Source organism: Doryrhamphus excisus, linkage group LG10, assembly GCF_037039965.1.
Source record: "Doryrhamphus excisus strain RoL-2023G ecotype Guam linkage group LG10, RoL_Dexc_Guam_v1.1, whole genome shotgun sequence".
Taxonomy (NCBI): Eukaryota; Metazoa; Chordata; class Actinopteri; order Syngnathiformes; family Syngnathidae; genus Doryrhamphus; species Doryrhamphus excisus.
The window spans coordinates 9,830,487-9,846,986 of NC_136366.1; the positions used below are offsets into that span (position 1 = coordinate 9,830,487).

Consider the following 16,500-nt stretch of genomic DNA (forward strand, 5'->3'; position numbering starts at 1 on the left):
AGTGGCTCCGTAAGAAGCATATCAAGGTTCTAGCATGGCCCAGCCAGTCTCCAGACCTGAACCCAATCGAAAATCTTTGGAGGGAGCTCAAACTCCGTGTTTCTCAGCGACAGCCCAGAAACCTGACTGATCTAGAGAAGATCTGTGTGGAGGAGTGGGCCAAGATCCCTCCTGCAGTGTGTGCAAACCTGGTGAAAAACTACAGGAAACGTTTGACCTCTGTAATAGCAAACAAAGGCTACTGTACCAAATATTAACATTCATTTTCTCAGGTGTTCAAATACTTATTTGCAGCTGTATCACACAAATAAATTGTTAAAAAATCATGCATTGTGATTTCTGGATTTTTCTTTTTAGTTTATCTCTCTCACAGTGGACATGCACCTACGATGAAAATTTCAGACCCCTCCATGATTTCTAAGTGGGAGAAATAGCAAAATAGCAGGGTGTTCAAATACTTATTTTCTTCACTGTATTTATTATTTTTTTTCATTTATTTATTTAATTATCAATTCATTGATGGAAAAAAAATGCTTGATTCCTAATAAATGCTGGATAGTCTCTAAAGTTCAAATATTCTGAATTTAGCTAAAATATTATTCACAATTAAAATAAAATAAAAGAATAAAAAATAATAAAATAATAAAATTCAAATAAATTGTAGACAGTCTGTGTAGTTGAAATATTGATCCATTGTTTAATAAAAATAGATTTTATAGATATTTATATAAATACATTTTCTTTTAATCATGATTATTTAATAGATGAAAATGATCTAAAATAGTTTTTAAATGATTATAAATAGAAACCAAATAAATGCCTTACCCCTAATAAATGCCATATAGTCTTGATATATTTTTAAATACTATAAATACGTCCATAATTGTTGAGAATGACCTAAAATATTTAAAAGCTATTTGTTATGATTATAAAAGTACAAATAAATGCCTTACCCCTAATAAATGCCATATAGTCTTGATATATTTTTAAGTACTATAAATACATCCATAATTGTTGAGAATGACCTAAAAAAATTTAAAAGCTATTTGTTATTATTAAAGTACAAATAAATGCCTTACCCCTAATAAATGCCATATCGTCTCTTCAGTTTTCTTATGAAAGATCCCCAGCAGAAATACAGTAGAGTGATTTACCAGCTACCTGCGTCATTGAACACCCCGCCCTAAATAAGTGATGCCAATGCAAAGGAGTGGTGCCAAAGTCTACGTCACAGCTACCGTTCCAAACCCGTGAAAGGCCGCCCTGAAGAAGAAGACGGGAGGATGTTGAGGAAGTGCAAGCGGGAACGGAGGGGCGTCAGCGGGGCGTCCAAGATGCTGAAGGGCAAAGCGATGCAGGTGCAACAAGAGGGAAGCAGTTGACTTCTGTATGGAAGGGGAGGGGGGCTGGGGGGGGGGGGGGGGGGGGGTGGGGGCAACAAGAGTACCAGTGTTGTCCCAAAAGAGAGACAGCCAGACTGAACGAGCGCTAGAAAAGACTCACGGAATCTGCAAGCAAATTAGACATCATTAGCCGAGAGGCGGTTAACAAGTCTAATTAGGGTGGAGGCTGGCGCTGATAGCAGGCTGGCTTCCGGAGTGCGCATGTGTACACACACACACACACACACACAGCGGCAAACAGCAGACACACGCGGAAGGGAAGCTGGCGGCGTCTCCCAACTGGGTCACATCTCGGGAAGAGATTGGGGAAGGATGAAAGATGGAGGAATGGTTTCAAGTTGGGTTTATTTATGACTTTCTTCTTTTCTCTCCAGCTGCCAGAGTCAGATTGCAGCAAGGATACTCACGGCAGCACGTCAATATCAATAAATAACCACGCCATGACAGCTTTACTATTTTACAGGAAGTCGCCTCCGGAAAGTCGGAAAAAGTTTTTATCCTCAAAAGATACCTTCAATTAGGCTTCTGTTCGTCCGCTCATCCATTTTTTTTTTTTTTCACAGGTAAGCTAGAGTCTACACCGGTACGCAATTCATCTCCAATAAACACCTCACGTGATAGTAAGTCACTCTGTGACGGCATCATAGCTGATCGACCTTAAGACCCCCACGGCTGTAGCTTAAGATGTGTAGCGAAGCCTACTATGTTGTAAAGCAGTAGCCATACCCATAAGGCGTGCTCAAAGGAATGTCATGAAAAGCCTCTCTTCTCATAAGTGGAGCAAACAAGTGAGGGAGATGATGGTTTTTTTCTTCATGCCTGGTGATCATAAAGCGGTCAGGGATGTCAAAGTCCTGACTCGGTACTAAGGTGGCTCATGCACCCTGGGTGTATACTGTGGAAATCCTGAGATGGTCAGAGCCACTTTAGCTCGATTAAAGGAGATGAACGGGTTCTCAACTGATGGGTTTGGGGTCAATAAATGACATAAAAATATGTAATATATGAGCACAAAATTGAGCGATAATGTAGTCATTCCTGCGCCGCCACACGTTACCTGTCTCCGGGTGGCAGGTTCCATGCTGGTGGCAGTCGCACGGCACACATGGAGAGAAAGGTCCACCACCAGGGACCTCCCTGGTAAAGCCCGGCCCGCACCGCTCACAGAACTGGCCGACAAAACCGCTGGGGCAGGAACAGGATTCCACCCACGGGGCAGGAGGGCCGGCGGTAGCGGAGGGGACGGCGGAGCTCAGACGCACTCCCGCCAGCTGGGACGTGTCTGGAGACAGGAGGGAGGAAGAGGAGGAAAAGTTATGTTCTAACTCCAAAAATATTTCATTTATTAACATTGAACATTAACATTGATTGCAGAGATTCATTTATTGCAGTCGAGTCTGGAACCAATTAAAATCAAAGAACGACTCATTCATTCATTTGCTTATACTTATACGCTGGAGCCTATCCCAGCTGTCTTGGGGCGAGAGGCGGGGTCCACCCAGGACTGGTGGCCAGCCAATCCCAGGGCACATATAGACAAACAACCATTCACACTCACATTCATACCTATGGAGGTATGACTTAGTGGCCAATTAACCTAGCATGTTTTTGGAATGTGGGAGGAATTGATCTTAGTTTTCCTAGCTAGTATGAGGCCTGCGTGCTAACCACTCATCCGCCGTGCAGCCTATTTATATACATAATAATAGCAAATAAATAGAGTAAATAAACATGTGGCCGTAAGATATGATACGACTATGATCTACAGTATTTATCAAACGGTTCTTTTCCATGGATGCAGACGACATGACTGTCGACGTAACGAGAGGCAGATGTGAGCCAAAGACGTGTTGAGAGACGAGGGAAGGATGGACCGTGACTTCTAACAAGTGGCCATCCCGACACGCCGTCGCTTTTAATGAAAGGCGGGTTCATTTGCGGCGCTGCGGGATAATAAGATGGCCTCCCAGCCTTTACGCCGCTCTACCTCCTGAATTTTAATAGCACGTTGAGCGGTGTGCAATTAGGACCCTTTGCACACACGCCGCCCTGGATTTCACTTTATTCCCAAAACATTCCTCAATCCAATGGAGGCGGCTGTCAAAGCGCTCTAAATGTGAATTTGCGTTGGACAGTCGATATCAGCGCAATTTGGATCACTTCGGCCGGCGGGAACTCTAAGCTGTTAAACTTTGAATTTGTCATAAAGTATCGCTCAAAGAGTCTTTAGGAACGTCACAGCCCGCCTTTATGGACTAAAGACAATTTTGCCGCTGTCGTTAAAATGATGACGGGTGGCGTCGTAGCGCTGTAAAACGAAGAACTCTAAAGTGGGGCGAGATGAGAGCGAGGCTTTATGGAGTTTTTGGGGGGGAAATGAACGTTTGCGGGGTGGCCGGCAGCGATGATGCTTTGAGAGCAAAGTTGAAATCATTAACAGACAAGCTTTTTCTCGTCTTTGTGGGCGGTTCAGCAGACTAAGCGTGACGGAATATGCATGAGTGTGTGTGTGTTCTCATTAAAACGGCGGACAGCTGTTGTGTCTGATCCGCAGGCTTCCATTTTAGACATGCGGCTTTAATAAACCACACACGCAAAAGTGAAAAAACTAAGGAAAGGATTCCAAGAAGGAGTTCCCAGCGTGTGGGACTAAATGTCCTCTTTTTCACAGAATTGAACGGCTCCCCGTGTGCTTTAGTTTGAACTTCTTATGCAGCCTTTTATGACGAGATCCTGTCGCTGCATCCCGACGTGTCAGACCACACGTACAGTCAAGTCACACATTTTTGACAAGCTGCTTTCTCCATCGTGCTAATCAGATATAACTTTTCCTTTGTTTAGCTGGAAAGATGCTGAATGCTTTTATATTTCAAATGAAGGGCTTTTATATTTCAAATATATCATTTATGCTATGCTGTCGAGGGAAAATCCGCTCTTGGCCTCAAAACAGCTGAGAGAATAATGAGAAGTACAATTGAAGAAAACCTGCAAGGAGACAAATCAATACATTTGGATTAGAACTGAAAACGACGCCATTCGGTGTAGAATTTTATATGAATTTCACATTAAGATATGCTAATAATTGGTGATGTGAAATACATTCTGTTTATTTCATTTAATAATTCATTAAATAGGGCATACAAACATTCTTATCAACATTATTAACAGCTATGTAACAAGCTAAATTAAGAGCTACGCTAACAGCTAAGGTAAAAGCTAAGAACTACGCAAGAGCTAAGTTAAAAGCTACGTTAAGAACTATGCTAAGAGCTAAACTAACAGCAAGGCTAAAAGCTAAGGTAAAAGCTAACTTAAGAACTATGCTAAGCTAAGAGGTAAACAAACAGCTAAGCACTAAGGGAAAAGCTAAGTTTAGAACTACGCTAAGAGCTAATTTAATAGCTAAACTAACAGTAAAGGTAAAAGCTAAGGTAAAAGCTAAGTTAAGAACTATGCTAAGAGCTAAGCTAATAGCTAAACTAACAGCAAAGCTAAAAGCTAAGGTAAAAGCTAAGTTAGGAAATATGCTAAAAGCTAAACTAACACAAAGCTAAAAGCTAAGGTAAAAGCTAAGTTAAAAACTATGCTAAGAGCTAAACTAAGAGCTGAAGTGATGATGCTCGTCCTTTGCAAGTGAAGATGACATTGACTTTTTCATGATACATGAGACGGTGTGTGTGTGTGTGTGTGTGTGTATGTGTGTCAAGTCGGCCATGCCAAGATCACCAAAAGTGCTTACATGCCATGGCGGACTGGTAAAGTCCAACAAAAGGGTGGCGTTTTGGTGAGATGCTAACTTACAGTTGATTCCTCCCGCGTTGCTGACGTGCAGAGCTGTCAGGTTGTAAAGAAGACGCTGGAAGTCGAAGGCGGACAACGTGGGTTTGAAACTCGTCTCGCTTTCATCCAGCCTGCAAAGACAGCACAAAAAAGCCCACACATCTATTTTTAACAAAAACCATGATTAAACAGCAGATGTGTCCTAGCTTTAATCAATCTGAGTAAACGTTTGCATGTAAGATGATTACAAACACGTATGAGTTTCACTGCGGCAACACCACCACACATGCTGGTGTGTGTGTGTGTGTGTGTGCGCAGGCATATCTAAGTATATATTTATATATATATATATCATGCAAATGTGCTGACTTGGACACATCTTCAGGGTCTTGATCACGGAGCATTGCCATGGGCTGAAGGGTGATCTGTAAAGTCAGACTGCACATCTGACGTACGCCTGCTTTACCGCCGCCATGGTGACAGCTGCTGCGTCAGTCAGACTCCCAAGATGGATCACAAGTAGCAAGTAGTAGCAAGTAGTAGAAGTACTATTTTTATCATACAGTGGGACCTTCAATGACACATGCCACACTTTTGCCTCGGTTTGCGTGCGCATGCTGTGAGAAAGTGACTTGTCGTTAACTTACTGTATATCGGGGGTGTCCAAGGTGTGGCCCTTGGCCATATACGGTGACAAATAATGCAGTCGTAGTATAAAGTTTAAATATTCAAGTAAGTAATTCAAGTAATATCAATACTTTTAAAGTTTGGCTCCTCTGTTTGGATTAAAAATATTATATTACAGCAGGGGTGTCCAAAGTGAAGCCCATGGGCCATTTGTTGAGCAGCTGTTTTTTTAAATTAAAAAAACGAAAAAAGTAATAATATTAAGAGCGACAGAACAAGAAATAAAGAAAAAAGAGGTTGCAAAAAAGAAAAAAATATGGGAATAAATTATATGATTATTAAGATTAAAAAGTCATAATTATGTGATAAAAACTCAAAGTCAAAATTATGAGATAATAAAGTTGAAAGTATGATATAAAAGGCATAATATAGGAGATAACAGTTACTTTTTGACATTACTTTTTATCTCATGGTTTGGACTTTTTATCTCATAAGTACATCTCATAATTTCAACTTTTTAATCTCATAATTATGAATTTTTATCTCATAATAATTCTAATGAGAAAAAAAAGCAATTTTCCAAGAATAAACTTATGATATTCGAAAGAAAATTAATGTTATTTTAATATCGCTAATATTAGGAGAAACAATACAATATTTTTGGGAATATTCGATTGGGAAAATTGTAGGAATATTGTAAAAATATATATATATTTTTTAAAAGTTGATACTAATAAGAGTTTTCTTCACCTAGAGTATATGAGGCAGCTGATTGAGATGCAGCTTTTTGTAGAAATACTGTATATTTATAAACAGTATATAACTTGCATATGTACATGCTTTGCTTTATAAAATATCAAAGTGTCATGTTTGGCTAAGTGTCCCTCGCTGGAAAAGGTTTGGACACCCCTGCCGTACATCTTTACACCATCAAATCTCAGGCGTGTCTTTCATCAGCTTGATTTCCAGACAGGCCATTTCCAGCTGTGTAAACGCCACCGAGTGTGTGTGTGTGTGTGTGTTTGCCATGCAGGCCTGCTAATAGAAGAGAAGCAATTACAAAGCGAGCCTCAAAGCCATGGTAATGGAGCCGGTCAGACGGTGATAAGCAGAGTACGCTTGAAAGTGAACAAACTCGCCGCCATGTTTCCCCCTACGGAGCGCCATTGTCCCTTTTAATCAGCGCCAAGCACGCCGCGGCCGGCCTCGCTGTAATTAAGCTCTCTCCGCCGAGTACAAGAGATCATCGCCCCCAAAGAAGATGAAGGACACCATCAAGACCTGGTGGAAAGTATATCTAAAGATGTTGTCGGAGGCGTGTTGTCAGGGCCAGGCTAGCATGTTGCGCCACATCAGCATAGCCCACATTTTGCCATCTCTTCGACAGGAACCACCTTGATTTTAACTCAAGACGGCGCTGTGCTCAAAGGTCCATTCGATGCAGAAACTTGCTTAACTTCCTGAATTTTAACATTAAAATATGCTACTAATTGGTGATAGAAAAATTTGAGTAAATAATTCATCAAATATGTACATACTAAATAAACTATTTCTCCATTTTGAAATATTGAAATATATGCAATGATGATGTTAAGACATATACTGTCTTAGTCAATGACTTCAGGAAATCATTTTCATTTCATACACGATTGAATATGAATGTTAAATATAAAAACAAATAAATAATTTGGAATATAAAAGAAAATGGATAATGCATTTATTTAAAATTGTCAATTGTTATCATATTAAATTACTAAATGCTTGGAAAACAGTATACAAATTATTTTAACTAATTAACTAATTAAATTATATATATTTATATATATAAGCTAACCGTCAAGGTAAAAGCCAAGTTAAGAACTATGCAAGAGCTAAGATAGGAGCTAAGTTAAGAGCTAAGCTAAGAGCTAAATTAAGCGCTAACCTCAGAGCTAAGCTAACGGCAAAGGCAAAAGTTAAGAACTATGTTAAGAAGTAGGCTAAGAGCTAAACTAAGAGTTAAGTTAAGAACAAAGTTAAGACTTACACTAAGTTAAGAGGTACGATAAAAGCTAAGGTAAAAGCTAAGTTAAGAACTATGCTAAGCGGTAAGCTAAGGTAAAACCTAAGATCTACGTTAAGAACTAAGCTAAGAGCTACAGTATGTTAAGAGCTTAGCTAAAAGCTAAGGTAAAAGATAAGTTAAGAACTATACAAAGAGATAAGCTAATAGCTGGGCTAATAGCTAAGTTAACAGCTAAGGTAAACGCTAGCCTGGACCAGTTTGCTTGTTTTCCAGAACTATGTCTAGCACATCTCGAGTACAACTCCATCAGCGCTTTGGCCCTGACCTACTAGCTGACCCAGCGGAGAAAACGAGCCACGTGGTCAAGTACTTCCTGTCGTATTTCAAAATGGAGTGATGAAGTGCGTCGCTGACTGAGCGCTGGATGACTTGTGGCGTGATTGTGAGGCCTACTAGTAAAAAGACAAACGGCGTTATAGCGAGCAACGTAGCGGTGGACGCCCGCTCCGAGAAAGCAATCATCCCTTCCTCTTATCTCTCCTCCGGGTTCCCATCCTCACACCTCAGTTTAATCCTCCTCCAGTCTGATGGCGGAATGATCTTGGCCACGTAACGCCGTACCATATTTACCAGCCGTCAGTGAAGACCAGTCGTGCTTATTTACGTCTCACCCAAACACCCTGACTTCCCGACACTCCTTTGATTGTTGGCGAACGGCAACAGATTGCCTCGGGATGAGTCGCTCAGCTTTTGTACGGCAGCTTCCATCGGCATGACTTCCACGGGCGTGACAGACGGACGCCAGAGGGAGGCGCACGGGTGAAGTGTAGAGAAGCGTGACCGTGTGAGAAGTCTAATGAGACCTGCAGACAACTTCTGGAGCTCAACTCCACACTGCCTCACACACACACACACACACACACACACAAGCAAGCGGGTCTGTTAAGAAGACCAAGGTCTTCCTGCTGGAGGATGGGGGTGTCCTCATTACTTTCTAGCACAGAGTCAGCCATGGACAGAGAACGTCCTCTGGACAGGCTCCGCTGAACTGAGGTGAGCTCTCGGGCCAAAGTGACACCTCCAGCACCCGAAAAGTGCTGCAATTTCAGGCTCAAATAAAATAGGTTTCATAAAATAGGATGATATTGGCATACATTTAAGGTATCCAATCTCATGTTTGTGCTCATAACGATATCGGGGCATCAGTAATGACGTGTGAGAGAATAAAATAAATGAATACATCGTTAAATAATTACCTAAACGTGACACGAATGAAATAAAATTTGAAATAAATACATAAATGCTACTAAATGTGCTATTATTTAATATAATAAATAAACACACCTAATTACCTAAATGTGTCATTAATTAAATAAAATCTGAATTAAATATAAAAATGCGTTTTTAAATAAATTAAATTAAATTAATAAATAACACAAAATAAGGGCGGCACGGCGGTCTAGTGGTTAGCGCACAGACCCCACAGCTAGGAGACCAGGGTTCAATTCCACCCACAGCCATCTCTGTGTGGAGTTTGCATGTTCTCCCTGTGCATGCGTGGGTTTTCTCCGGGTACTCCGGTTTCCTCCCACATTCCAAAAACATGCTAGGTTAATTGGCCACTCCAAATTGTCCATAGGTATGAATGTGAGTGTGAATGGTTGTTTGTCTATATGTGCCCTGGGATTGGCTGGCCACCAGTCCAGGGTGTACCCCGCCTCTTGCCCAAAGACAGCTGGGATAGGCTCCAGCATCCCCCGCAACCCTCGTGAAGAAAAGCGGTAGAAAATGAATGAATAAATGAACATTAAATAATTACATAAAAATGTCATTAATTCGTTGCTCCAGTGAGGAGAGATACTGTGTACTGTGCAGGTGAGCAAATCAAGCACTTCTTTTTTTTTTTTTCTCCTGTCTGTCGGAACTTCCCTTGACCTCACTTGTAAGCAAATATTCATTTTCTTTAGCATGCTATTTGCTATATGCTCGGCGCATGTGTCCGAATACAGTGCACCTTGCAGGGCCACGCCAGGTGTCTCCTCCTGCTCTATACCCCAGTTCTCCTGACCTCTGTTGCTTTGGTTGTCTTTCTTTGATATTTCACCTTTATGCAAATGGGAATATTCATGATTTGTCCTCATAGTATAACAATTAGGACTTTTCTCATTAGATTACCACCTTTTCCATTCATATTTTGATGTTATTTGACGTAAAGAAGTAAAATCACTGCTCTTTTTCTCTTTTTCCGATTTTTTCTTTCTAAATTCTAGTTTTGGAACGTGCCGCGAGCTGCAAATGGCACCCGGGCTGAAGTTTGGGGACCTCAGAGTGAACATAATAATAACCTGTGACGAGTCCAAGCGGAGCAGCATAAATTGTCCACTTTGCATGCATTGCAGCTGCAGTGACCAAGCAGGTCATCTCTCATTCCCAATTCTCATCCTCAGCTTCCCGGAGCCTAATGGTGGTTTGACCTTTCGCTATGTGCGTGAATTCATATTCCTCTCACTGGAATCTTTTGCTCCATTTTCTGATGCTTCATATTCTATCCATATTTGCCGTTCCCTGTCGGGGCTACATTGCATCATTTGAGCAGATTATTGGCTTTAGCTGCATGTCGGTGGGACTTTCTTGCCTTTTTCTGATTTATTCCCATTCCGAGCACGCTTATCTTTGGGTGAGGCCATCTGGTGAATGCAGAAGATGTGGAAATAAAATGAAAATGCGATGCAGCTGCTACCGCCACCGCCGCTCTGTACCTGCCACCTGCGGGATGAGCGGGTTCATCACTACATTCATAGCGCTGACAGTCTGGGGGGAGCGTGACTGCGCCTTCGGTGGCGGAGAACTAACATCAAAAACACACAGGTGGCCTGCAGGGTGTGTGAATATTGTAAAGAGCGTGAAGATGGGCCGCGGGGGAAATGCATCCTGAAACAAGCACACTCCTGCATCCTTGTACCTGACAGTGAAGGAGATGCGCGGCGGGAGCGTGCCCGGCACGCCCGCTTGCGATGTCCCAGGTAAAAGTTTGGCAGACAGTGTGATTCCGGCGCCCTCCAGCAGCAAGGTGACGTGGTCGGGAAGCAGCTCCAGGGTCTCGGAGGTGAAGGTGATGGAGAGGAGCTGGCCATAGCTGTAGACTGGATGCGCTAGGAATTTCTCTGTTGGAGACAAGTATGTGTCGAGTCAGCTTATTTCTGGTAACTTTCAAGACGGATTTGTTCACATTTCGAAACAACTGCAACCACAGGAAATAAGGCTTTCATGAAACATTGAAGCCACATTTAACTCTCATACAAGAGTAAAAAGAAGTGAAGCCATGTTAGGTATGTTACCGATTACCCAACTTACACATGCATGACTGAACTATTTTTATTTACATGATTTCTGATGGAACACATTACTGTATTTCCAAATTGCAAATCAATTAGGGCGGGGGTGTGTGTGTGTGTGTGCACAAACCTAAAAAGCTACAAAGTTGTGCTCTTGCTTAGGAGTAATTTTTACAAATTTATGCTTCTGCTGGCGTAGGAGGATCAGTTTAATTTGTTGAGCACTTGTTAAAAAAAAAAAAAAACGTTAAAAAAAAAATAAAGAAAAAGAAGCTGCCGGGGGAGTGACTTAAGAGGATGTTAGATTAAAGAAGGGGGGCAACAATTCATTTATAAATGACCTATAAATGATTCAGTCATGGCCAACAAGCTTCATTCATAATGCATCAGCAAATCAGCATTTCCACACTCGCTAATGATTTGCTACTAAATGTTTTAAACGTTTTCCATCACTATATTTCCTTCTGTGTTATTCATGATCCCATCTTCACACTTTGACAACAACATACACGCATGAACACGCATGTATGTTTTGCTGCCCTCCAGGTACATATTTTTGCATTTTGCTGCATTTTGTTGCTTTGGGTTGCAAATGTATTCTGTGAAATCTGGATCATGTGCCTGTGTTGAGGACCGGAAAGGCTGTGATTGATCGTACATTATTTCGTGTTTGTACACAACTCCAAGTCCAAAACGAAAGTCATTGAGATGTATCAGTCTGGTTATCGAGCTATTTCTAAAGCTTTGGGACTCCAGCATACCACAGTGAGAGCCATTATCCACCGATGGTGAAAACAACAGTGGTGAACCTTCCCGGGAGTGGCCAGCCAACCAAAATGACCCCAAGAGTGCAGGGATGACTCATCCAAGGGGTCGCAAAAGACCCCACAACAACATCCAAAGAACCAACAACAAAGGTCAGTGTTCAAGACTCCACCAAAGACACTGGACTAAAATGGTTTTCCAAAACGATTTTGCAAGCAAAAATCTTGATGACTGCCAAGACCTGTGGGAAAATACACTGTGGTCTGACGAGACAAAAGTTGACATTTTTGGAAGGTGACGGCGTTTAGAAGATGTTCCGAAAAAGAACATCATACCACCAGTAAAATGTAGTGCTAGCCTTCAAGAAACGGCTAGGAGGCGTGAACAAGCGAGTATTGGGTGTACTTGAGCAGCTTGAGTGCTGTGTGGACGTCAAGCGGCCACCTGGATGAAGGTAGCGAGTCGTCATGGCGACCTGTCTGCCACATTTTTGCTCAGCATTGGAAGTCATTCAGAAGTAGCACACAGTAAAGAGACTCAAAGAATAAATTCTTTTTTTTTTCTTTGCTCCATCCATAGGTCTACCTCTGCACTCTGACTTCTTCTTTGCTATTTCATCACCTTCGTGCTTCTTTTTTGTCCCCGATGATGAGACCTTCAGACTGTAGAGCAGCGCTCAGGTCCTTTGAAGCTCTCAGCACAGGCAATTGCAGCGTGAATGTGAGCGACATGCCGCCTGAATCCGCTCTCGCCGAGCTTTGCGCTCTTCCTTCGCCTGAATGCAAGAGCACTGCCTCACATGCGCTCCCTTCCCTCTGTATGCCGCTTGCTCTCCACCACGGGGAGGTTTTCATTCAAATTGTGCCCTCTGTCTTACTTTTCCCATCTTTTCTGCTTGGCTGCTGCTGCAAGCGTACATATGAGAAGCACGAAGGCCTTAGAGAGTCAGGTCTCGAGTGAGATGATGCCTCGCTTCCTTTCCTCGCTGTTAATATAGCAGCTTGCTGGAGACCCTGCCAGCTGCTCTCCACTGGTCAGTCTGGTATTGTCGCCGCGGGGACCTGAACTCCACCGGTGTCAAATACCAAGCAGATGTCCGGGATCAGGAGGGAGGCTTACGTGGACGAGCATGCCAACCAGCACGATTTCCTTGCAGTAACCTCCTCATGTACGCATTTCCAAGTAAGACAAAAATAAACCCACAAGCAAGCGTTGAAGTGCAGACTTTGAAGCCGCATTTCAAGTTTAGTTCCGGCTCACTTTGTTAAAAATGGCAGCAATTCTCCAAGACAATTGCTGGAGGGAAATAGTAAGAATAACATTTTTAAATGCAATGCATCTCAATGCCTGTTTTCAAGCCAGAAACCAGGCAGGCGTGCACGTGGATGTTTTTTAACAGCGTGACAATGTGCCGACCCTTCTCGCAACGACTAGCTATTGAGCTAAAGTGGCGGACAAGAAGAGACGAAAGCAGGAAATGTAGAGTTTGGTCGTCTTTCCCAACCATCGCTTGATTGGGACGAGGAGTGAAGAAAGTGACGGGCTGCTGCCGAGTGTCACGGAGGATTCAGACACCCCAAATGAGATCTCACGCTATATGTGGAGTCCACTTGTCAGACGGGCGTGACCACTTCATGGCTGCGGAGGACTGATTGAATCCTAAATCCCCTGATGTGACGCCACTCGCTTTCACACAGAAAATCCAAGAATGTGCATCCTGAAAGGTTAGAGTGAAGTTGTCACTCAGAATTGTCAAGACAAGAGAGAGAGAGTGAGACTTCCACAGACGCCCGCGTGTCTTAGCGTTAAAGGCGTTTATAGTAGAAAATGGGACCATTAGTGTGCGCGGCGAGGCCGATTCCGGCTAAGGAGGAAACAACATGAATGAAGCAGATAAGCAGGCTGCCGCAAAGCTTCTTGGCGGCCGGTTGGGTCGCTAATCCCACTGAGAGGCTGCGTGAACTCTATGAAAAAAAAAAAAGTTGGCTGTCTAAGAACATTTGAAGACGTAAGTGCATGAATGCCTTCCATCATATCTGGAAGCCTATCAAAGGCCGGTGCTGCCATCGCCCAAATAGGGCATAAATAGGATTTCAAGTGTTTTGCTTCTGGCAGCCGGCGTCGGGGCAGCTGGAGGGTCTCGCGGGTTGAAGCTGAGAAACCCAGAAGAAGCACCAAAGCCAATTTTCACTTTGTTGCCTTTCCAACACGGCCAATTCCATCAGGCCGTGTGATAGAAATGGGCCCTAAATCCTGTAGAGAGGCCAGCTTATTCCCTTATCTTCTAATGGTTCTGATAAAGGACTGAGGGGGGGTGATGGTTTGAGAATATCTGCAGTGTGACCCCCTGCCAAAGACCAGGATTAATCCCAGGAACAACAGGAACAAGCCACGAGTATTACAGATGCTCCATTAACGCCCATATAAATGACGGCGGGAGTGGGCTTTATTGCCTAAAACTAACATCGCAAAGCAAACTAAATGGCGTTCCACCATCATGGGCGGGGTCCACTCACCGGGGGCTCTGTAGAAGCCCAGGTCCTCCTCGGAGAGAGGCAGCAGATAGACTTCACCCTCCTTCCACAGCAAGGGGTAATGATGCCCCCCGGAGAACTCCCCCAGCCAGCCGTCATGATCTGGACCGAGGAAGACCAGGAAGTTATGGCAGGTGCTCATGATTCACTTTGACTGAATTTAGCTTCATATGAAAAAATATGGACGAGCGGTTAGCGCACGGGCCTTACAAATAGGAAACCCGGGTTCAATTCCACCCTCGGCCATCTCTGTGTGGAGTTTGCATGCGTGGCTTTTCTCCGGGTACTCCAGTTTCCTCCCACGTTCCAAAAACATGCTAGGTTAATTAGCCACTCCAAATTGTCCATAGGTATGAATGTGAGTGTGAATGGTTGTTTGTCTATATGTGCCCTGTGATTGGCTGGCGACCAGTCCAGGGTGTACCCCGCCTCTCGCCTCAAGACAGCTGGGATAGGCTCCAGCACCCCCCGCGACCCTTGTGAAGATAAGTGGTAGAAAAAAAATGAATGAATAAATAGATAAATAAATAAGAAATAAATAAGAATGGGCTAGCATTAGCCTGTTGCAAAGTAAAAGCAAAGTGTACTGATTTCAATGAGTCAAAATGAGAAAATATGTCAAATTGGATTAAAGTCATAGTTTTTACAAATAATATACTGTATTCAATCACTGCAAAGATTTATTAAGGAATATATTTTAAAATAAGTGAAACCGTGAAATTTGAAGCGTATATAATGAGTTTTGGGTATGTCCTGTTTTGTGCTAAGCTAAGCCTCCAGTGCAGCTGCTGTCCAATCCCCTCACGTCGCCAGCCAAACAAACATGATTGCCATGCTTCACTGGAGCCAGCCAACTGTCACACAGGAAAAAATATAAAACATTTACCTTCATTAAAAACGTGACCAGCCAGAGTATTTACCTTCTGTGAAATCTGAAGTGATGTTGACGGCGACAAAGTGATTGGACGAGGAGCACGCCAGTGAGTGGCCCAAGCAGAAACACGGCTGGCAGCCCGCAGGGTTGATTTCTTGCAGGTTGAAGAAGCCTGGCTTGCATCTGCACACACACGGTTGTCCACATTGCCCGTCACGTTTACACAACATTTTTGCAGCTTTTTACCGCCACATTGTTTTTGTGTTTGGAAGCCATTCTCTGTGTTTGTGGTCCAAGTGGTGCTCAGATGCGATGACTCTGAGCTGTGACCTACAGGGAGATGCTGGAGACGTGCGAGTGGACAGGAAACGCTGCGGTAATCAGCCGCTACGCCAGTCACATTAGGCAGGGCGAGAGGAGGGTGTGGGGGTGTGGGGGTGCTGCTTGATGGGCTGTGAAATCAGCAAAATAGCCAACAGAATTATTCAGCAGTTTTGAGTCCTCAGAGACCTCGCGTCTGACACACCATGGTTGTACGTTGGAACCTACACTTCGATAGTATAACCCCTCTGACGTCATAGGATACAAAATATTGGAGCTAGACGACCCAGCATACCTTGCGGGGCACTTGTAATAAGTTAATGTTTACTACCCATGTAGTGTTTTGTTTATATTATGTGTTACCCTGCTGTGTTTATTCCTGTGTTGATGTTCTGGCTCAAAAATGAGCCAAAATGACTAATTGGATAGTAAAGGTTGCCAACCCCTGGCCTAAGGTGAAACTAAAACCCACTGAGGCGCTACTGGATTGATGTGCTCGCCGCTCATCGCCTTGCCGGGTGAAATAAAAATCCAGCATTGTTGTGCTTCTTGATGCTTTATTGATCACCATTTATGGATCTTTTCATGCAAATACAGATGAACTGGCAAAGAGAAGCAAAACATGCAAGAGCGAAGCGTACCATGGTGTAACGTAGCTTAGCAATGAGTGGCCAAAACCAGTGCACCAGGAATGTATTCACAGGGCTTCGCCATTTGCGACTGCTTTATTTCAAAATGGGATAGATTCATTTTTCTTGCTGGGATGATCTGCTCAAGGCTAAAAGACCTCATGTCTCAAGAGTAAGTCCTTCACATGCTCAGACCCAACAGCCTTGGGTTTCTGGGCATTTTAAGA

The 16,500-nt window shown here is 43.2% G+C and overlaps 1 protein-coding gene across 4 annotated transcripts in view; it reads right to left on the reverse strand.

Annotated features, from left to right (window-relative positions):
* The window catches only part of lamc3 (laminin, gamma 3), a 72,002-nt gene that overhangs the window by 21,176 nt on the left and 34,326 nt on the right, over positions 1–16,500 (reverse strand). For 3 of the 4 annotated variants that reach the window (XM_058064275.2, XM_058064271.2, XM_058064272.2), the window contains 5 exons: positions 15,370–15,506; positions 14,432–14,551; positions 10,778–10,979; positions 5,205–5,314; positions 2,461–2,685 (listed from right to left, as the gene is read on the reverse strand). In XM_058064275.2, the coding sequence (XP_057920258.2) occupies positions 2,461–2,685; positions 5,205–5,314; positions 10,778–10,979; positions 14,432–14,551; positions 15,370–15,506 (794 nt within the window). The remainder of the gene's footprint in view (positions 1–2,460; positions 2,686–5,204; positions 5,315–10,777; positions 10,980–14,431; positions 14,552–15,369; positions 15,507–16,500) is intronic. The other variant, XM_058064274.2, reaches the window with a different exon arrangement.